General features: G+C 38.3%; 2 protein-coding genes across 3 annotated transcripts in view; both read right to left on the bottom strand.

Annotated features, from left to right (window-relative positions):
• The window catches only part of LOC138176270 (uncharacterized), a 364,696-nt gene that overhangs the window by 148,820 nt on the left and 192,664 nt on the right, over positions 1-23,212 (bottom strand). The window lies entirely within an intron of this gene.
• The window catches only part of ZNF277 (zinc finger protein 277), a 172,585-nt gene that overhangs the window by 25,471 nt on the left and 123,902 nt on the right, over positions 1-23,212 (bottom strand). For both annotated transcript variants that reach the window (XM_069107032.1, XM_069107031.1), the window contains 2 exons: positions 13,014-13,105; positions 599-709 (listed from right to left, as the gene is read on the bottom strand). In XM_069107032.1, coding sequence (XP_068963133.1) covers positions 599-709; positions 13,014-13,105 — 203 coding nt within the window. The remainder of the gene's footprint in view (positions 1-598; positions 710-13,013; positions 13,106-23,212) is intronic.

The following is a 23,212-nucleotide window of genomic DNA, read 5'->3' as shown; positions in this document are numbered from 1 at the left end:
TATGGCATTTTTTGAGTTCTTAGGTATATATAGGCTGTCCTAAAAGTATTAGTACAGTTTTAAGTTTATTAAGTTAAAATATTATTGTTTTTCTATCTCCTCACTTCCTTCCTGGTTGTGCGCTATTATTTCTTTCAACTGTGTAAGCCTGTTTCCAGGTTATCATTCTAATTTGTTATTATTCAGTTTTTATGGGCTGCTAAATCAGATAACCAAGTATTTTAGAATTGTGACTAAAGTAAGGCTTTGTGTAAGGACCCAAGTTGCTGCAGAGTAAAGGTTTGGGGAGTTAGTACATGGGCTTGGTGACAACTCTTTCAGCAACTCAGTCTCAATTTCAGATCTTTGATTTCATCCCAGATAATCAATTTTTCTCAATGTTTGACCTCTGGTTAAGCTACATTTACAGTAAATGTGAATTAAAATTAAATGGAAATATAATCTAGAAGAGTGATATTGTTCTTCAGTATTCCAACTTTTCTAATAATACAAATAAGCAGGTTATAATTCACTAATTACCTTTGACTATTTAATCGATTAAAAAAACTCCATTGAGATTAACATGACTTCAGGGTATATTTCATAAAACAATACTTACTTGTCAAGCTTCTTCTGTAATGTTTTGAGAAATTCATTGCAGTGTACAATATTGTCTGGCAGTCCAATGTTGAAAGCATGCTCTCTTGCCATGTGGTTCAAAAGGACAGACCTACAATAAAATTAGAGATTACATGAGATTACTTATAGAAATAATTGCTAGCTAATAGTGAAAGGCAGGTAGGTGATGTAGTAGATAGAGTACTAGGGCTGGAGTCAGAAAGACTCATCTTCCTAAGTCAAATCTGGCCTTAGACACTTACTGGCTGTGTGACCCTGCAAAACTCACTTAACCCTATTTGCCTCAGTTTCCCCATCTGCAAAATAAACTGGAGAAGGACATGGAAAACTACTTCAGAATCTTTGCTAAGAAAACTCCAAATGGGGTCACAAAGAGTCAGACACAACTGAACAACAATAGTGAAGAAGACAGGTGGTGCAGTGGATACTGTTGGACCTGAAGTCAGGAATACTAAAGTTCAAATCCTACCTCAAATACTTCTTAGCCATGTGATCATGGGCAAGTCTTTATCCTTCTGTGCCTGTTTCCTCATCTGTAAAATGGGGACAACAGCACCTATCTCCCAGGGTGGTTGTAAAGATAAAATGAGGTATGTGTGAAGTACTTTGCAAATCTTAAACACTATATAAATGCTAGTTAATTATTATTACTATTATTACCTTAAAATTCATTTTACTAGTCTAGACCTGCATTTCTCATGTTTGAGTAATTCTCTCCCAGCATCTAATTTCTGCAGTAGAAAGAACACTGGTTTTAGAGTCACAGGAACTAGACTGAAAGTTCACCTCTTCTACTTACTATCTACATAGACATGCCATGTAACTTGCCTGGACCTTCATATCTTTATCTGCAAACTAGGGGGTTAGAGTAGATGACCTCTAGTAGATAACTTCCTTATAGCTCAAAATCTGTCACTGTATTCTAGTAATATGTTGAATATCAATGAAGAAAATCTCAAAACCAAAGGGACTTTGCCCACCATAATTATATGTTAAAATTCCTACTGGACATTCAGTTCTTTCCAATCTAGATTTTGTGCCACCCCGCTTCTACTGAAACTACTGTCTTAAAAGTCACAAATAACTCCTTAATCACCAATCTAATTACTCTTTTTAAGGTTCTTTTGTGATTTTTTTTTTTTTTTGCTGCTCCTGGCAGCAACCATTCCTAATGAACACTCTCTTCTCCCTTGAATTCAGAGATACCTCCCTCTCTGGATGCTCCTTCTATTTTTATTATTTCTTTTCTGCCACCTTCAAGGACATCTCATTTTTCTCCAACCCCTTAATAAAGAAGAAGAATCTTCTCTAAGAATCTATTTTAGTTTCCCTCCATACTCTCTGCCTTCCTATCTCATTCATTTTCACAGTTTCAATCACTATGTCTACAAAAGTTACTTCAAAAAGTTTGGAACATTGGGAGAGGGTGCTGGCTTTGGAGCTAGGAAGACCAGGGTTTGAATCCTGATTCAGATACTTACTACCTGTATGTCTCTGGGAAAATCATTTTATAACCTCCCTGGGACTCATTTATGTTATCCGTAGTATATGAAGGGTTGGACTCGGTGACCTCAGGAAGAGGACCAATGACAACACGAGGGTAATGTCTTAATTTGCCTGTGAGTTGGATGTGAGGTGGAGTGGTGCAAAGTTATCAGCTTCCCTCTCCTTCAGTAGCAAGACAGAAGTCAAGACCACTGGTGATGGCCTGGGACTTTGACCTTTCTACATTTAGGTCCTTCCCAGGTCTCAGTTTGTCTTGCTTCCAGTTTTCAATCTGTCATATTATATATCTAGCTCTGACCTCACTTCTGCATTTCAGACCTGTATTTCCAGCTGCCTTCAGGGCTGGATGTTCTACTTACCTCAAACTTGACATGTCCCAAACTGGGCTTTTTGTGTTTCCCTGTATATCTGCTCCCTCCTTTTGACTTCACCATTTTAGTGTGTTGCTTCAATGATAGTCTTCTTTTTCTTTCTCTATTTTTTATTCCTATAGCTAGTCCCTTTTCCCCTCCTTAGTTCCCCTCCAAATAGGAAAAAAAAGAAAAGAAAAACAAAGCCCTCCTCATAAATCTGAATAGTAAAGCAAAACAAATTCCACATTGGCCATGGACTATAATATAAATGAAAGGATCATCAAAAGTATTGTAAATTCTGAGAAAACGAGAGAGGACAGATAATGAAATATGCTTTCACCTTATGGCAGACAGGTGGAAGTCTACAAGACCACATATATTGTCAGATACAGTCATCAAACCCAGTGTTTTGCTTAATTGCTTTTCTTTGTCACAAGGGTTCATTCTGGAGGGATGATTAAAATGACTAAGATATAAAAAACAAAAGCCTCACATTAAATTTATTTTTAAAATTAAATACAACAAAAGTATGTCTCATTCTGACGTATCATGCATGTAGCACTGGAAATTCTAGTTTTCTTGGTATGTTATCACAGAATCTCAGTATAACCAATACAGTCCAATCTATAGTAGGTTAAGAAGCCTTTCTACAATACCCCTTAAAAAGTCACCCAGCTTGCAAAAGAGACCTCTAGTGAGGGGGAACCTGCTACATATTTTTTCAATCCTTTTAACTTTTGGAAAGTTTGTATTCTTAGAAAGTTTTTCCTTATAGGGAGCTGAAATCCATCAATTTGCCCTTTAAGGCAAAGCAGAATGAATCCAATCCCTTTTATAAATGACAATCCTTCAAAGATTTGAATACCACTAACTAACATGTCTCTCTAAGGATTCTCTTCTTCACGTCAAACATGCCCTGGTTCATTTGCCAGATTCCTACCTCACACTACCCCAAGGTTCACTTGAGAGTGTCTGGGTTATCAGCAACAGTAATTAATTATTATTATTATTGTCATAATTAATAATTATTATTAATAATTTAACAACCCATTTTTATGGTGATTCATTACAAAGTATGTTCTTCACAATAAGAAGGTAGGCAAGTCTCAGCTAAAATCCCACCTTTTTCAGGTCCTCTTTAATCTTTAGTGCCTAGCCTCTGAGATTATCTCCAGGTTATCCTGTATACATATTGTCTGAACATGGCTGTTTGTATGCTATTTCTCCCATCAGACTGTAAGCTCCTTCAGAGGAAGGACTGACTGTCTTTTCCTTCTTTGAATTCTTAGCACTTAGCTGGATGTCTGGCACATAGCAGGTGCTTGATAAATACGTTTTGACAGACTAACTGCAAGTATTACTATGCTCATTTTACAGGAAGTCCAGACAGAGTGACTTGTCCATGGTCTCACAGGTAGTGTTACTATATTGTAAGATTATGAAAGTAGGAATTCTGCCTTTTCTAAACTTGCATTTCTCCCGGCACCTTAGCACAATGCTCTGAACATAGTAGGTGCCTAATAAAGATTTGCAGAATATGTGAAATATGAAAAACAAATATCTTTAAGAAGCTTAAGATCATTCAGCAAGCATTTATTAAATACCTAGTACATGTGAGACACTATGCTAGGTGCTGGGCTACAAATACAATAATGAAACAGTCTCTTTTCTCAAAGATTTTACACTTGGGTTAAACAACATGTTTACATGTAGGTTTACACAGAACAAAACTACGTAGAATAAATACAAAATCACTCAACCAATCAATAAGCACTTATGTGCTTACTATGAGCCAGGCACTGTTTCGGGCACTGGAGATTCAAGGAGAAAGGATGAATTAATCCCTTCTTTCAAAGATCTTATATTCTAATGGGGGAGACAAATGCTATATATGTGTATATATATGTGTATATAATATAGTTAGATACAAGGTAGTTAGGGTAGGAGGGCATATTAGAAATTGGGTAGGGGAGATAAGGTAAGGCTTTATGTAGAAGAGGGTACTTGAGCTGTGTCTTGAAGCAAACTAGGGATTCAATGAAGCAGAGGTGTAGAGGAAGAACATGCCAGGCAGAGGAGATGGCAAATGTATCACACACATCAACACCATTAGAGAGACAAACAGCTATTAAAAGGTATCATACATATGCTGACTAGCCAGTAAGAGATGAAGTAGAAGGCACAAATGGGTAGTATGTGTGCCAGAAGTACATGAGTTATTATTGTACCATGTCTGGATTAGGAGACCAAGTCTGTGCTTCCTTCTACTCAGGTAAGAGAATCACATGGCTCTAAAGATAAACTATGCATTTGCTCTCTGATCTGCAAATTAAATGGCTCTTTATGTACTTATTCTTCCAAGTTATGGGGGAAGGAAAGGAGACAGTGCCCTTTTATATTGAAGCTATTATCTAGAATCATGGGAATAGCCTAAAAACTGAATAATCCTTAACACTCTGTCCTTTTTTTTCTCCTACCGGGGATGCCATCACTGCAGAAGTACAATGGCCCCAGGGCCATTTTGTATCTTTCCCACAAATTGCCCAAGGCCAAAGAACTTATCACCCAGCGGCAAGTCTCTTACTGATGAGCTTCTGGGTGCTTAGCTACTCGAGCTGTTCCTTGCAAAGCAGGCCCTGACAGCTGCTGGGACTATACTCGGGAAGCTCTCTATCATAACAGACACATCAGAGCTTGTGGTTCATTGGTTGAGCCTTTGGGAATCCATGATCAACTCCACGCCACTATGAGACATCATAGAAGGACATTTAATACAGGCATCTCTTCACCTTAAAACTGAACCTTCAGTACAATACAAGTCTCAATATAATCTTTCAACTTAAGCTGTATGGGGGAAAAAGAAGGTAAGAGCTCAGTCTCCTTTGTTTCTTGCCTTGTCTCACACAATCCTCTGATTTCATGGCATCTGATAATTTAATGTGATTGTCACTTGATTGGGAGGAAGGGTTGTCTTTATTTACTCATTCCATATTTGCCATTTTGATGGGATTCAATCAAGCAGGAAATTTTAAGTTGTCCAACTTTAGTACTCTGTTTCTAATCATCTGTTTCACCATTACCACAAAGTCAGCTTCATCTCCTAATTATAATTATCTCAGCCAACACTTCAGTTTCTTGCCTTATGATATTTTATCTTGGGTCCAAAAGTCTACTTTTGCACATAACTGAGACTATATGTAGGCCATTCTGATGAATTAAATAATTCTTACAATCACAGAATTCAGAAACTAGTCATAATTTTCAGAGATACAATACTTACTATATTTATTTACATATTTTCCCACTTTTATACTTTAAGAAAATTATTTCCTTACACAGTTTTCCCCAAATTCCATGTTATTTCTATTTCCATGTTGATATTTTATACTCCTGATAGAATGAGCTTTGGGCAGATAAAAGGTTAAATTAATGACTACCCAGCTGCTTTCCTTTGACTGAGGTGTAGAGATGAGAACAATTATCACTTACTTCTCTGTTTAAACTTAGCTGCCTCTTAGCCCTCTTTCTCTTCATTTATCTCTCTTTTCCTTCCAATGGGCTGAATGTTAGTATTTGGATCTTTCCAAATTATAAAGATAAGGGAAGGAGCAGTTATAGCCGGGGTTGAGAGTATAGGGCTGTCAGGGCTCATAATGAACCTAACCTATGGAGAGCTGCCTGAATTAGCTGGTCTCTGGTTTCTCATTCAACATTGAACTTTTTTTTTTTTGAACACGTAGAACTTCTGAAGGAAAGAAGAAATTTAAAGAAATCTAGATAACAACTGATGCTGAAAGATTTAAGATTTTTTCACTCCTCTGCTAAGAGAGACAAAGGTAAGATTTCATTACATAATTGTTCCCTCATTTTTGTGGGAAATTATCAGAGAAAACATGGTGGGCAAGGAATTGACCTAGTAAATAGAATATTAATAATAATTCATGTTTTGTACTTTATGGTTACAAAGTACTTGACATATGTTCTCATTTGATCCCCTTAACCTTATAAAGGCACATCTTGGGGGCGGCTAGGTGGTGCAATGACTAGAGTGTCGGCCCCAGAGTCCGGAGGACCCGAGTTTGGTTCCGGCCTCAGACACTTAACACCCACCCACACACACACACACACACACACACACAAACTAGCCCTGTAACCTTGGGCAAGTTACTTAATCCCAATTGCCCTCCAAAAAGGCAAAAAAATAAAAATAAAAAATAAATTTAAAAAAGGCACATCTTACAGGTATATATCAGCTTCAGTAGCCTTTCCCATGGAGGCTAGATACAGCTATTGTTACTGTCTCATTAATTGGCTTTAGGGTGTTGAGGAATTGGTAGTTTTAATTGTCATTTGTGATCAAGACTATTTTCTTGCCAAGGCTGGAGAGTCTGAATGAGGTACAAGGAAAGGGGAAGAGTACTTCTTTCATTAGTGAACATTTCTGACCTTTTGCCTTACAAAAAGGATGACGAAAGAAAGTTCTTGAGAAGAGATGTAACTTGATTATCCTGAGACAAATAAATGACAGGACTATGTTATGGAAATGAGAAATCAAGCAGTATAAGTGATGATCAAAGCTGAGCTGCTGGGATCTTTCACCTTAAACAAGGTAAATGACAATTTATAATTTTATTATTGGCTGTCTTATACTAAACTAACAAGGTAATTAAGTTATCCTGCCAGTAACTTTAATATTTATTTAATTCTCAGTGGTCAGGGATTTTGATTTGTAGAAAGTGATATGAGCATTTGGAAAAGAAATTGCTTCAGTTCATTAATAAACACATACTGTTACCATTTGTTACATGAAGAAACAAAACTCTGAGAAGCTCAAGGACTTACATCCAGAAACTGGTGGAGTTGGGTCCTGAACACCATGCTTTTGACTAGAAGTCCAGTGCTATTTGCCTACACCATGCATTCTAAAAAATATGGAGTTTTGCACCAATAAGAAACTCTAATCTGTCCTCTATTCAGCTGTTAAAGTGATCTTCCTAAAGTATAGGTCTGACTCCATCATCCCCTATTAAGTGCCTTAAGAAAATATTAAAAAAGACAAACCCAACTGCAGTGGCCACCTATTATTTTAGGATCAAACATAAAATAGAAAACAACTGATGCAGTGGGAGAGAGCTGTGAGCCTAGAGTCAGGAAGACCTGAGTTCAGATCCATCTATTGATACTTATTAGCTTTGTCACTCTGGGTAAGTGACTTGACTTCTGTTTACCTCAGTTTCCCTACCTGTAAATGGGAATAATAGCACCTGCCTTGCAGAGTTGCTGTGAGAATCAAATGAGATAATATTTATAAAAGCATTTAATGCAATGTCTGGCACATAGTAGGAGCTATATAAATGCTTATTCTCTTCCTCTTCCCCCTAAAACCCTCTGACCTTTAAAGGCCTTCATAACCTGGTTTCTTTGTACATTTCTAATCTTCTAACACATGATACTCCACCATGTACTCTATGATCCAGTGACATTGGCCTCCTTCTTGTCCCTTAACCAAGACAATGGCATTTTCACTAGCTATCCTGCACACCTAGGATTCTCTTCCTCCTGGCTTCCTTCAAGTTCCAGCTAAAATCATGTCTTCTACAAGGCTTTCCCAATCCACCTTAATGCTAGGGCCTCCTCTCTGTTGATTACCTCCAATTTATCCTATATATAGCCTGTACGTACCTGGTTGTTTTTATATTGTCTCCCCCATTAGATTGTGAACTCTGATAGTAGGGACTCTCTTTTACCTTTCCTTGTATTCTCATCACTTAGCAACTAGTAGATAATGAATAAATACTTGTTCACTGACAGACTGCTGTCTATCTTAGGAAGATGTGAACCCACAGTCCAAAATTCCCATTACTTAGATGTCTATATCATCTGAATTTCAGATCATTTTGAAATCCATCTGCCTCTTCCCTTAGATATTAAGTGCCTTAAAAGTAGGGACCGTGTTTAATCTATCTTTGTGCCTCTTTGTAGTGATCTGAACACTTAATAATATGCTTAATGTTTATTGGATTAAAGATTCAACTATCACATCTATCTGTGGGAAAACTCAGCCACAGAATGAAAATGTCATTGCAACTACTCAGAGATATCAGTTGATACTAGGTAACTGAATGTTAGGTGACTCCTAAGATTAAGGAAGTGTCACTCAAATTTTATCTTTTGGTAATTATTCTTAGGGTCATAGATTTAGAGCTGGAAGAGAACTAAGCAGTCATCTAGTAAAACCCCTTCGGTTTCTTACATATGATAGAATGAAAGAACCTTGAGGGCAGGTACTCCTTAATTTTTGCTTCTGTATCCCCAACAGGTAGCACAATGCCTAGCACATATTAAGCATTTAAGAAATAACTGTTGACTGACTGGTGAGGCAATTGACAAAATAATAGTCTCTGAATGTTACAGTAACTGGCTCAATGGACCACCACTACAATAAAATAAATGTTTCATTCTTTGTATGTAAAAAGAGGATGTGTAATTTTCTGGTACTGAGGCACATGATCATTACATGGTCCCCACTGCTAATAATAGCATAAATTTTGAGGAGGCTGGGCAGGATTAGGTATATAATTAATGACAATGGAATAGACCCTCTAACTTTGAAAGGTAATTGGATTTCATTTATCCAGCAATTCATTTAACTTATTTGTTCTAAGTGTTAGGAGAGATATGAAGATGGATAAGATACAGTTTTTGCCCTTGAAGAACTTACAGTCTAAAAGAGAAGAGATCACACATTTACAATATAATATACAATATAACACAAATTAGAATACAAGCACGAAGAATACAAAGTGACATTAGATAAGGGAAAGATTACTGGCAGATAGTTGGGTTTGGCTAGCAAGTAGAACATAGAACATAATATGAGATAAAGCTAGAAAGAGAGAATGGAGATAGATTGTGAGGGATCCTGAATGGCAAGATGATGAGGGAAGATATCGAGGGCTGTGGAAGAGTGGACCAGTATGTGGAGATCTGCACAATAGATCAAGACGGAGATGGATTAGGAAACTATTTTGACATTTCAGTTCAGAGATGAGGAGGGTAGTGGCAATGAAAGGATAAGAAGGTGAGATATTAGAAAGAAAAGTTTAAACCAACTGAATTTGCTGATGGATTGGCCGTGGAAGACAAGGAAAAGGGCGACTGATGTTCTCTGAAGACTCTGAGGTTCTGAGGCCCTGGTGAATAATGGTGGTGTTTTTGATAGAGCATGGAACCCTGGGCATTGTACTCTCTTATAACACTTAAAATCCGAACCAAACCTCTCATCTGAAAAATAAAAGTCCTCAGAAGTTTGGTGCTAACAATTTAGATAGGAGGTCTTAAAAATCATCTAGCTTGGTGTGGTCTCCCAGATAGCCATCTAGGCAATCCCCTCAACACAAAACAGGAATTTACTTTTTGGAGGCTTTTAAAAGTTTATTTTCATGTTAATCTCAGGCTTCTGATTAGTTCAACTATGTTTCTTTTTTGATCAGATCCACTCCCAATGAATATGGCAAGAAGTTTATGGAAACCAGATTAACACCTGTAAAACAAACTCAGTAATCTTTAACACTTAAAAAGCCTGGCTTGTCAATCAATACACTGTCTTTAAAACTCTGAAATAAAAAAAAATTAACCTACTATCTCTTTCTTATAGATTTTAAAAAAAATCACCAAATCAACTGATACAGCTTGATCCTTTAAGGTATTCTTAAATTCTGGTCCTTCTAGTATTAAGGTTTCTTCTACTTCCAAAATTTTATTCCTCAAATAAGTCTTTAGTGGTTCGATAAACTAAAAGATTTTCAGCTAAAGCCCCAATCCTATTGCCTTTTACAAATGAGCATTTTCAATTCTTTTCATTATCTTCAAGATTTCAAGGCTATTTCTTTGAAACATTTAGAAGGATCAACTTAGCTCCATTCCTGCTGTGTCAGAAAGAATCCTGAGTTCAGTCAAAATTATTTCACCAAGAATCTACTTATTTTCCATTCTCAATCCTCAACAGCCACTGCCTCAGAGCAATGACAAAAAAGTGGGATTTCCTTGAGAAGATATCAGGCCTTGATACTTAAATGGGCTCAAAAATATCTTTTTTTTTTTTTTTTGCTTTTTGGAGGGGGGAAGGTAGGGCAACTAGGGTTAAGTGACTTGCCCAAGGTCACATGGCTAGTATTTGTGTTAAGTGTCTAAGGCCAGACTTGAACTCAGGTCCTCCTGACTCCAGGGCCAGTGCTAAAAATATCTATTTTTAAATTCTATGTTGAGATTTCTAATTTCTGACCTAAATTCCTTATTAGTTTACTCTTTTAAGAATTTTATTTCTCTTTTCAATCTTTCTAGAGTTTCTTGCTATTGTTCCTTGCTCTCTGAGGAGTTCACCTGATTCTCTTTTAAGAGGTTGTTGTTCAGTTGTTTTTCAGTTGTGTCTCACTCTTTGTGACCCTTTTTGGAGTTTTCTTGGCAAAGATACTCGAGTGGTTTGCCATTTCCTTCTCCAGCTCATACAGATGAGGAAACTAAGGTGAACAGGGTTAAGTGGCTTGTCCCAGGTCACACAGTAAGTATCTAAAGTCAGATTTGAACTCAGGAAGATGAATCTTCCAGACTATAGGCCCAGTGCTCTATCCACTGTGCAATCCTACCTGCCCCTTTCAAGAGGTAATATTTGGTTAATTTTCCTTTATACTATAATACTTGTTTAAAGAGCTTGGCTCCTTTCTGTTAAGGTTTTACACATCTCTTCTTCTATTAGTTTATTTACTTGTAAAGTAGATAATAATTCAGTCTCTCCATAGATCTTTTGGTCTTTCAGCCTTTCCCTTATATTCTCCCACACTTGTAATGTTAATAGGATATAAGATCTTCTCTGCCCATTAATAGGCCTCACATGGAGCCCATTAAGGGAAGCTTGCTTAGGGGAGGCTTGCTTCTAGGAAGGCTTTCACGCCTTTTGTTAATTTCTAATTAGGCACTGAGTCCCTAAGCTTGTGCTGCCCTCTGGCTCTAAAAAAGGTATATATATATATATATATGTGTGTGTGTGTGTGTGTGTGTGTGTGTATACACACACACACACACACATATACACACATACTCTGAGGTTAGCATTTTGCTTTGGGGCTCACTCATTGGAAGAACGTTGCTGTGATTTGGTCAGATGAGACTCTGGATAGCCATTAAGAAGCCCCTGGCTTTGAAAAACCAAGATGTTGGGTGCTTCTCTCTCTGGTAACTATATATATATTGCCTTGGTCAGACAGTTGGATCTATCTGTTGATCTGTGATAATTTCTCAGACAGAAGCCCTGTCTGTTTGTCTTTTTATTTATTTTCTTTGTTTGGATTTTCTTTAAAGTTAAGGGTGCTGATTTTTCCCCTGAACTAATGAATGTAATTAGAAAGACTGTTGACCCTTTGAACAGTTATCTTTCCTAGTAAAGCAGATCTATGAACCTGTGCTAGATGCCATCCTGGGTATGCCAATTTGGTCACTGCTACACTTCTATCTGAATTTTCTTCCCATTCTTGACCTTTTCCCCCCTTCCATAGCTACACAAACCCCTTGAGGGTTAGATCCTGGCCATTTTCAAACTTTATCAGGTTAGAGGATAGACTGTTTGGCTGGTTTTGGGTCTTTGCATTGAGTAACCTTTGGGAGAGGAAGGGAATAGATAGTACTGGCCCCAGCTGAGTTTCCAGTCCCCTTTCCCTCAGGCCTGTTGTTTGTTCCCCTCTTGTCTGTGTTTCTGAGTACAGTGTTCATTTCCCACCCAGCCTGAGTGTCATCATCTGGTCACTATATCTTTCCTTTGTGTGGCTAGTCAGAAATCAGTGTCTGCTACCTGTCTCTTGACAGGTTGGGGACAGATGAAGAACAGGACTGGTGATATTGGTTCTGGTCTAGTTACTGCCATTGAGAATTCCTACAGTCAGAACTTTGGTTACATTACTGTGAACTTGACCTCACTGCAGTCAGTACACAGTGTAGGATGATAGATGTTGAAGAAGGAGTCTAAATAGTTCCTAGTGTCAATTCACTTTTTAAACCTATTTGGGAAAGAGGGTGGTTCTTTCTTCTTAATATTTGGATTCAACAACTCTATACCCAGCACACAATTCTTTTCTTTTTAGTTTTGAGATTGGAGAAGTCGTTGGGAAAGAACTTCTTCCTCATCTTGCTGGCTATCTGTTATGTGTGTCTCAGCAAATCTTTGTTAAATGACAGAGTTTTAGAAACCAGATCATTAAGTATTTTGTGATCTCCTTACAGCTCTTTGTTTTGTTTTATTTATTTATTTTAAAGAAAAGAAAAAAAAAGGGAAGGGAGAATATATACCACCAAAATAAGTTATACTCAAGATACACCTTCTTGACTTCTGGCAGATGCTGTTGAAGAGTTCTACTGAGTCAGACCCTAAGGTTTAATGCTTTGGGCCAGTCCAGTCCATACAACACAAACACACACACATACACACACACACAAGTTTGCAACAACAAAAAAGTAAGCATTTAAAAATGCAAAAAAAACTCAAACCTGTTTCCTGTGAATTCTTCACTGCAAAACATACAAACTCCATGGAAACTGGTATCATATCTTTCGCACTGTTGCTGCTCTAGGATTTCTTCCTGTAAAATAAAGTCAGATTTGATCAACAGTAGTTTTGCAAATTCATGATTAAGTGCCTTTGAATTATTTTTTTTGCCTGTTTTGTCATATAATCATCTAAATACTACTAAAAAAAAGTGTGAATGGAAGTTGAGGTGAGAACACATAGGGAGAATGAGCATCTGACAAATCCTAAATCTCTACCTTTAGTAATGCTCTCTTGCCAAAATTCATGTCTTCAATCTCTAATTGCTTACTGAACATTTCCATCTGAATGTCCCACGGTCACCATAAACTCAGCATGTTAAAAACTGAACTAATCATCTTCTCTTCCAAATCAGCTCAGCCACTCTCCTGACTTCCCAGTTGCTGTCACCACTAACAAACACTCCTATAATTATCCAGGCTAAAAACCCTGAGAGTCATCTTTGATTCATCTTGTTGATTCCTCCTCCATATGCAGTCAAGTCAATCATTAAGTCCTATTGATTTTATTTTTGCTTTAAAATGTCTCTTGAATCCCTCTCTTCCCTCCCCTACTTCTTCATTCCAAATGTAAGCATGTATTCTAGGTCTTCATTGTATCACAGCAGGATTACTATAATATCCCCCCTAATGTCAGTTTTTACCTGATTTTAGGCATCCTATGTACTACTGCCAGATGAATTTATCTTACATATACAGCTCAATGGCTCCTAGTTTCTTAATCTATTAAATCTAAACTCATCTGCCTTCCCCCTCCATAGCCAATCTTGTCTGACCTACACCCTAAAACACATTCAAACTCCAGTCATTGTTGGTTTCCATATTATGTCACAATGATATGATTCTCATTCCTGCATCTTTACCCTTGATTACATGGCTCTTACCTGAATACTTCAACTTAATATAAATGATGCCTATATTTCAAGGTCAAGCTCAAATCTGAATTTCTTCCACACAGCTAGGCTTGCTGAATATTCCAATTCTCATCCCAATCTCCTCCTCAGAACTTACTGTTCTCACCACATGTTTTAGCACTTAAATATATTTAATTGTATTAGTCACTAATTGTTTTGTGTATGGAATATCTTCCCAAGCTCTTACATGCTGCTTTAGGATATGAATCATGTCTTATACGTCTATAATTTCCTACAGCACCTGACAAAGTGCTCAGCTTGCAGCAGGCGCTCTATGTATACCTGATTGATTTATAATATAAATATATTACTGAATGGAATACAATCTAGAAACTCACAGAATTTCTCTATGCCAATTGCAACAGGTGTCCTGAGCTTTTTCTTCTCTCTTTAAGACTCCCACCCCACTCCCTAACCACAACCTTTCTGCTGAGGACCTCATCTCATATTTTACAAAAAAAAAAAAAAGTCATTCAAAAAGAGTTCTCTCTTCTCTCCTCACTTTATATTTCTCTGATATCAATCGCCCACTCTTTCCTCCTTCATTTCAGTTTCTGATCATGAGATGGCCCTTTGGCCTGCCAAAACCAATCCCTCTGTACATACCCTTCTTGATCTCATCCCCTTTTGTCTTCCTATCAGACTGCACCCACCATCATCATGCTCTAGTCTATAATTTTCCCCTTCCTGCTGACTTCCTAGCTGCTGACTATAAATATTCCCAAGTCTCCTTTTTCTTTAAAATAATTCTCACTAGATTATACTATGCATTCCAGTAATTGTTCTATATCTCTATTTCTCTTCTCTGCTAACATTTTTGGAGAGAAAAAGGTCTATATATACTAGATATTTTTCCTCTCACATTCTATTAAACCCTCTGCAATATGGCTTCCAATATTACTATTAAAATAAAACTGTTCTCTTCAAATTTTAATGATGTCTTATTTGCCAAAACTAATGGCCCCTTCTTGATCCTCATTCTTTTTGACCCATCTGTAGCATCTGACACTACAGACCATCTTCTCTTTTTGGATACTCTCTCTTCTCTGAGTTTTTGTGAATATGCTCTCTTGGTTCTCCTCCAACATGTTTGTCCATACACACCTCAGTCCCTTTTGCTGGATCTTCACTCAGGTCACTCCCACTAACTGTGGAGATCCCTCAGGGCTCTTTCCTGAGCTTTCTTCTCTTTTCTCTTGATCTCTCTCATGATCCTGTCTCCCACTGGATCAGAAATCATCTCTTGAAGATGATACCCAGATTTTTGTATCCAAACCTAGTCTTTCTCCTGACCTCTAGTATCATAACACTAATTGAATACTGGACAACAAACTGGAGGTCCAAAAATATCTCAAATTCAACATATCCATACAGATTGCTTTGAGTTTTTTCCCCAAACCCTCTCTTCTTATGAAGTTCATTATTAAGTAATAAGGGCACCACTTCCCTTCCAGTCACCCAGGTTTGAAACCTTGGTATCATTTTTGTCTCCTCTCTTTTGCTTGTTCACATCACTAATTCCTATCAAATCTCATCACGTTAACTTTCTCATCTCTTATGATGGGATCCTAATAAAGCTGCCCCCAGCACCAATATTCTAACTTCATTATAGGCCTGGCCCTACTGAACAGCAGGCCCACTGCACCTACTTAGCCCTAGCCCTCCTCCCGCCCCTCCATGTCCTAACTTCTTTGTATATGCCTCAATGTTCACTAGAACAACAGGTGTGTCCTTGAACTCTTAGTTCCCACAGAAACAGCAGGTATGTCTATATAATGGGAACCTAGCTACTGACTCTACTTTGTCACTGCCCCCAGCCCCATTCCCACAGAAACAGGTGCGTTGTATTCAATCAAAATCACATCATCCATCTAGTGCAAGACAGGGCCACAATACCTAACTATCTGTCTTAACCAGACAGGACCACAATAGCTAGCCAGTTGGAGGGCAGAATGACCAGAATGTTTCAACAGCTTTTTGGTGTCCCTGGGTGGGCCTGAGTCTCTGACTCTGACCTCCCCCTCCACATGGAGTGGAGTCTTTGATTTGGGCCCCCTCTAATGCAAAGGTAAGCCTATCTTTTTCTGTTCTCTTAGCTGGGAGGTCCTTCAAGCACCTAGGAAGGCTTGACTGGATTGCTTGGGCCCTTGTAATTAGCAAATTCCCTCTAGACAGAGGACACTCTGCTTGGGAATTTCACAGGGAGTTCTTTATGAACTCAATTCTTCATCCTTCAGTGGGATGCCACTAAAGAGATGAAAGTGGCTATAAGGGGGATTTCCTTAGACTTACTAGCATTCAGTCCTAACTCCCATCCCATGGGAGTACTAAGTAACAACACTTTGTCTTTATATAATCTGGAAGACCAAGAAAAGTTATCGCTATCTGTGCTTTCTGTTTGTATCTATCTGCTCTGTGTCTGGGTAAAAATCTGTCTGCCACCTTATAAGACTTAACATGTAGCCAGTCAGAAAAGAAAAAAAAAACTGTACCTGAGCTAGAAAGATTGATGGTCTCTTAAAGAAAGGTTGTTGGCAAAAACAAAAAACAAAAAAAATCTCTCTCGTTCTACTTCCTTGGACTCTGGCCAAGTTTTGGAGGTGGAAAGACAGACAGAAAAAGAGAAAGGGGAAACTTCTCCCCTAAGATCTATCTAAGAGAAAAGGGGTCACTTCATTGATCAAAGAAAGGCAGATTTCAAAGCTGCACTTTGGAATAGGACTAATACTTAACCCTTTTGTGGGTAACAGAAAGAGAACTGTGCAATATCATTGGGAATATAGATCCAGGTAATTGAATTCATTCTGGTTACTATTTGGCACTAAGATTCTCCTCCCTGTAGTACCACCTCTGATGAGGCTAGGGCTACCGTGCCTTCTCACTGTGGTGCAGCTCTGACCAGACCAGGCCCACAGTGAAAAGTTAGAACCACCAAGATTCTCTTTCTTGTGGTCCCAGCTCTTCCCAGGCTAGGGCTACCGTGCCTTCTCACTGTCATCCTTGCTCTGACCAAGCTAAGGATACAATGAAAGGTTAGAACCATTAAGATCCTTCACCCTGTCATCTTGGTTGTAACCAAGTTAAGGTTGCAAGGAAACGTTAGAAGAACAGTAGGGAATTTGAGTTAACCTACCCCACCTGGTAAAAGGAACAAAAAGGGAAGCACAGCAGGTACATCATGGCCCCACTGGCAAACTCCTCCTCAAGCCCCCACCTCAACAGTTTTTGGGGTCCCACAACACTTATATATGTTCTCTTTTCTCTACTCACACAGCCACCACCCTACTTCACCACCTCATCACTTTTTTGCCTGGATTGCTGAAGCAGCCTTCTAACTGGTCTCCTTGCATCTTTCTACTCCAACCCATCCCCCACAGAGCTGCCAAAGTGCATGTCTGACCATGTTACCTTCACCTACCTCATTAATGAACTTCAGTGGCTCATTGTTATATATACAATCAAATATAAACATCTCTGGTTGAATGTCTCTACCACCTGACCCCTTCCTACCCTGGCAATTTATGAATATTGTACTCTCAACTATACATTCTATGATCTAGTCATATGATCTGTCTCTACAACCTGACCCCTTCCTACCCTTCTAATCTATGAACATTCTACTCTTACCTATACATTCTATGATCTAGTCATATGATCTGTATGCTGTTCTTTGACTATGACACTGCATCCTGTCTCCATTGTCTGCACACAGGCTGTTCCCCATGCCTGCAACGCTTTCTGTCCTAGCTTCCTACTCTTAAAATCTGTGGCTTTCCTTACACCTTAGATCAAATGCTACTTACTCCAAGAGGCCTTTCTTGGTCTTCTCTGCTTGTACTGCCATTCCCTCTAAGGTTTACCTTCTATCTACTCTATATTTTATCTTGTAAGTTCCGATCTCTATTATATATGTTGTCTCTAGCCCATCACTAGATATGTTCCTTGAGGGGAAGGATTTGTTTTTACTTTTTTTTCCTTTGTATTCCCAGGGCTTTAGTGACTGCCTGGCACAAGTTTTTAAAAAAATTAGTAATCACCCTCTTATTGTTTAGTAACAGAAGAGATAATATTGATATTTAGTTTTACATTGAAAAAAATTTAAAGCTACCAAGTTAATAATACTTCTATCTAAAAAATTTTTGTACTTTTTCTTCTTTTAGGCACATTTTTTGGTTTCTCTTTCTCTTGATTCTATTCCTTCCTTTTTTAAAAAACTACTTTATTGTTTTGCTTCTATGTGTGAGAAATATTTACTGCTGGAAAGTTCTATGTATTGTGCCTTTAGAGGAAAGGCAATATACAAATCTTTTTTTGAAAGGAAAAAAAAAATCAGAGTTCTGACTCCCAGTTCTCTGGATCATAACCTCATTCTCATAAAAGCCATACCAGTCCATAATTATTTTGTCTGACTTAGGGAAGGAAACAGCTTCACTCTATTAGAACTTTGTATATATTGACTGAAGATAGGGAAATATAATGCATAGAAACAGTTTAGATTAAGTCTTCTTAATTTTCCTTTGTGTCTAAGTTGGGAGCAAGGATTGAGATCACAGTTATTTAAACTCCTGTTGGGTTTGTTAGCTCATGAATGAACAGAGGAGAGGACAGGGGGTATTCCACTTATTTTATTGCCATACTTGGTTAAGGGAGGGGAGGAGAAGAGTTGGAAATAGGGTTTTCTCCCTCTTGACAGGTGTGTGCATTGTTTGTGCAGTCCCAAATACAAAGATAAAGTCCATATTTATGTCATTACCACATACTTATAGTATCATTATGTCTATCCCAAAACCTGTCAGGAAATGAACTTGTACTTATTTTATAAATACTTTTATTCTGACCCTAAAAACCAGTGAAAATTCACTGACCTTTGTTTTGTATTACTTCATACTATTGCCCCTCTCCCTTTTGATCTCCCTTCCCTATTTTCATTTAAAAAAGTTTATTGATATCTTTTGTTTTTACATAATAGTCATTTCTCGATCTTCTCTTTCTCCTCCCCCTTGGAACTGAACCCTGTTTTGTGACCAAGAAAAATAGTTATGTAAAAATCACCGATACACTAACAATGTGTGAATTCTGGCCTTCTAGTCCCCTACCGATCTGCTGGGGAAGTGGTGCATCTACAGTTGTCCTGATCTATCTCTGACCACTGGACCCAGATAGCTCCGGAGGAGAAAGTGAGGTTGGTGGCTTTACACAGCCCTCACTCATTTAAATTCAATTCACTTGTACTTCATGGCATCATCTCCCTGATGTCATGGTCCTCTTCCAGAATGAAAGATAAACAATAACAACCTCTCTCCTGAATACTCTTCTCTGAGTAATAATACCCAGAGTTCTCTGGGTTCTCTGTAATGACCAAGAGTAGTTATTATAATTACTCAGAGTTCAGTTACCTTGTTTTATTACCTTCATTCATATAATTGCAAGTCTCTCTCCCTCTAGCTACATATATATGTGTATACACATATACACATACACACACATATAATACCTATGTATGTGACCAATATGAGGAATTCAGAGAAACATGGGAACCTGTATCTGAATTAGTAAAGGGTGAAGTAAATCCAAGTTCTCTTTTTCTCCAAATCCCTCATATTTATCATTTCATACTGTGCAGTAGTCCATTGCATTTACAGCCTATAACCATTTCAACCTTCCTCAATCACCTTCTTCACTGTTTTCAAGATCAGTGACCAGTAAACCTCTTGAAAGGCAATTTAACCATCAAAATCCACTTATCCCCAAAAGATATTACCCTCAAGCCTTGGACAAATTGGGAGGCAAAGTAGATAAGTTACTCTGTATTTCAATGCTGTTACACTTACTCTTCTATGATTTATTAATAGCAATGTACTCTTCTGGGTAAATGAAAAACTTCTTCTTGTAAAAAGAAGAGCTCGTTTTAACCTCAAATATGAGGGCACAGTCAGGAACCATATAATCACCAGTTGGCATAGGTCAAGATGCCCTGAATTGTGAAAAGGCTTGGACTTAACAACTGAAAACCTAGATGGATTCTGTGTGATCTGCCCACATACATTTTGTGTCTGTATAGAAACACTGAGTGCCAAAATACTAACCACAGAGCAAGACAGCTTTAATGCAATCAGACAAGGCTAGTCTTTCCAGGGGTAGGATTCTGAGGGTGTTGGAGGGAAAAAGCATAAGAGTAATGAGGTTGTAGGCTCATTCAATAAATTACTTTCAATAGCTGTTTTAAATGTTAAAGCAATCACAGGAGCATAGACCTGCTTTCTGAAGTGAGGAAAGTTGGAAAAATAAAAGCTGCACTTGTCACAGTTGAGAGAAATGATTATTAATAACCAAATATGGGGGAGATCCAGGCTTTTTCCCTGTTCTATTTCCTTGTTTGAAGCCCAGGCTTTGCAGGACATTACTTACCTCTGCCAAAAATTTACCCCACCTAGACCATCTTATCTAAGGTATCTTACCCATTGTGTTCCACTCAAACAAGTTTGCCTCATTTTTCTCAAGTATAAAATGGGAATAATAATAGCATCTATCTCCTAAGGTTGTTGTGAGGATCAAATGAGATAATATCTGTAAAGCTGCTTAGAACAGTGCCTGGCACATAGTAGTCACTTATTAAATGCTTTTCCCTTCCCACTTCCTTTCTTAAAGAGCAGCTATGATCAAACCATTTACCACCTCATGATGAGTCCAATTTCCAAAGCATGCTTCAGCTAAACCAACATTACCTCACTTCCCTTAAACTCTCTAGACCAGGGCTTCTTAAAGTTTTTTCCACTTGAGACCCCTTTGTGAGTTCTGGCAGTGTTTGTTGCCACTGTGTGGCCTGAGGGCATATAGAGTGCAAAGTACCCATGCTTTGTGTTCAAAACCAAGGCTGCAGTGAAGGTGTGCGATGGGACACAAGTGAGCGCTGCCAGAAACATCTTGGATTTATCATACATTTGATTTTTAACTAATTTTTGGTCATTGCATGCTCAGAAACCTTTTACTCTTGCCAAATTTTTTGCAACCCCCTATTTATCACTTGTCATGACCCACAAGTTAAGAAGAGCTGCCAGACTAAGAGTACAAGTCCCTGAAATTATACAAAAACTAGCGATCGTATAGTTTTTGTGCTAGAGTGGATCTCAGAGATCAGGTAAATCAACTTCCAGAAAGGCTGTTATCACTTACCACACAGCTCATTACTGACAGAGGTAGGCCAGGAGCCCAGGTCTATTGAGCAATACTTGATAACTATTTCTGCTGTTGCATATTTGTCTTTCACCCAAAGGATGCCCTTTTTACCCCTACCCTTCTATGCACTCAGTCCATGAAGGCACAGAATAATGCTAAGTGATTGAATCACTAAGAAAAGGAAGTGTGAATGACAGGAGATGCCCTAAGCTGCCAAAGGAAAATAATTCTGAGAATTAGTGCTTGACACAAAGCAGGCACTTTATAAATGCTTGTTGACTGAAAGCATCTAGGAACTCAAAGACCAAGACAGGTCATTCAGCCCACCCTGTCCCAAGGAAGGGTAGATGTCATGCAACCTTTGTCTGTTGGCTCTCTATACAAAATAAAGAAAGAAAACTATGGAGACAAAACACTAGTCTGACTGATCTTGGTCACAAGTCAAAAAAGTATCATTTTTTGTTGGGGAAGGGGGTTGGTGCTTGACAAATCTGCTACTTTTGGTTCCTTGCTCAGACATCATATGCAATTAGTGACTCATTTAGCTGACTGGGGAATGAGATAGTCTGAAAAAGGGAATTTTCTAGATAACTACAACTTAAATTCAAATGTTTGTGTTTAAAGGATTAAGTTTTTGGAACAAATCTTGCTATCATGTACAGGGAACAAGGATCACCATCATGAATGTCAGTTACTGAATTATAAGTCATTTTGTGACTAAGATCAAGGTACTTAGACTCAATGGGCACCAGTTTCCTCATTTGTAAAATGAAGTGGTTACATCTTTAAAGCTCTGAAATCTGGTGACTTTAATATTGGGATCATTACCACAGTAGAGAAAGCAGGGAAATAGAAGGCAGGTTTGTCTTTTGTTTTTGAGGAGGACCATGACATCGGGAACATGATGCCATGACTTGCAAGTGAATTGGATATGAGTGAGGGAGGGCTGTGCAGTCACCAGCCTCACTCTCTCCTCAGAGCCATCTGGTCCAGTAGCAAGATATAGATCAGGATGACTGGAGATGGCCTTCAGGGAGCAGGTGGGTGAAAAGGGAAAGAATGAAGGCTCTAAAGACAGACCTGAGTTCAAACCTTGCCTCTGCCACTTACCCTCTGTGTCATTTTGGGTAACAAGATGGCCTGGAATTCTAAGAAAATGTCTTCTTTGTCCTTCAAATTCTTCTTGGTCTGGGTCTCAATTACTTGTTTATAAAATGAAGGAATTGGACCAGATGACTTTTAAGTTTTCCCTCAAGCTCTAAATCTATGATCTTATCCTATACTTCGCTACAGGAAAGGGATGGTGAAACTATTGCCAGGAGTATTAAGGAGTGTACCATCTTCTCTGCCATGCAAACATTATCAATCAGTAAACACTTATTAAGCACCTACTGTGTACCAGGCACTATGTTAAGCACTGGGAATACTAAAAAGAGGCAAAAGACAGTACCTGCCCTCAAGGAACTCACAACCTAATGTGGGGGAGGGGGGAGGAGTAGGAGACAAACAAATATGTACTAACAAGTTATATAAAGACAAATAGGAAAGAATTAACAGAGGGAAGTGTTGCAGCAAGCACCCTAGCATACCCAGGATGGCTGCTAGCACAGGTTCTTTGATCTGCTTTTCTAAAGGAAAGCAACTCAAAAGGAGTTAACAATATTACTTTAATCAAACATTATCACTTACCTAGTTCAGGGGAAAAAGTCAGCACCCTGAACTTCAGAGAAAATACAAACAGAAGTTACAAGTGGACAAAAAATACAGACAGAGAAAATAACACAGTTCAACAGACCAACAGACAGAGCTTCTAGCTGTCTGACCATCACATATCTACATAATTACCAGAGAGAGAAGCACCAACATCTAGGTTTTCAAAACTGGGGGGCTCAACGGCTACCCAGAGTCTCAACGGGCCAAATCACACAACTCTTCCCATACGTGAGCCCTAAAGCAAAACCTCACCTCAGGGAGTATATATAGCCTTTTCTAGGGTCAGAGAACATCACAATCTTCGTGACCCACTGCCCAATTACAAAGTAAAAAAAGGTG

This window comes from Petaurus breviceps, unplaced genomic scaffold (assembly GCF_028583685.1).
Source record: "Petaurus breviceps papuanus isolate PSGF00001 unplaced genomic scaffold, PetGlider_PUasm1.0 84, whole genome shotgun sequence".
Taxonomy (NCBI): Eukaryota; Metazoa; Chordata; class Mammalia; order Diprotodontia; family Petauridae; genus Petaurus; species Petaurus breviceps.
This window is presented reverse-complemented; position numbering and strand designations above follow the sequence as displayed.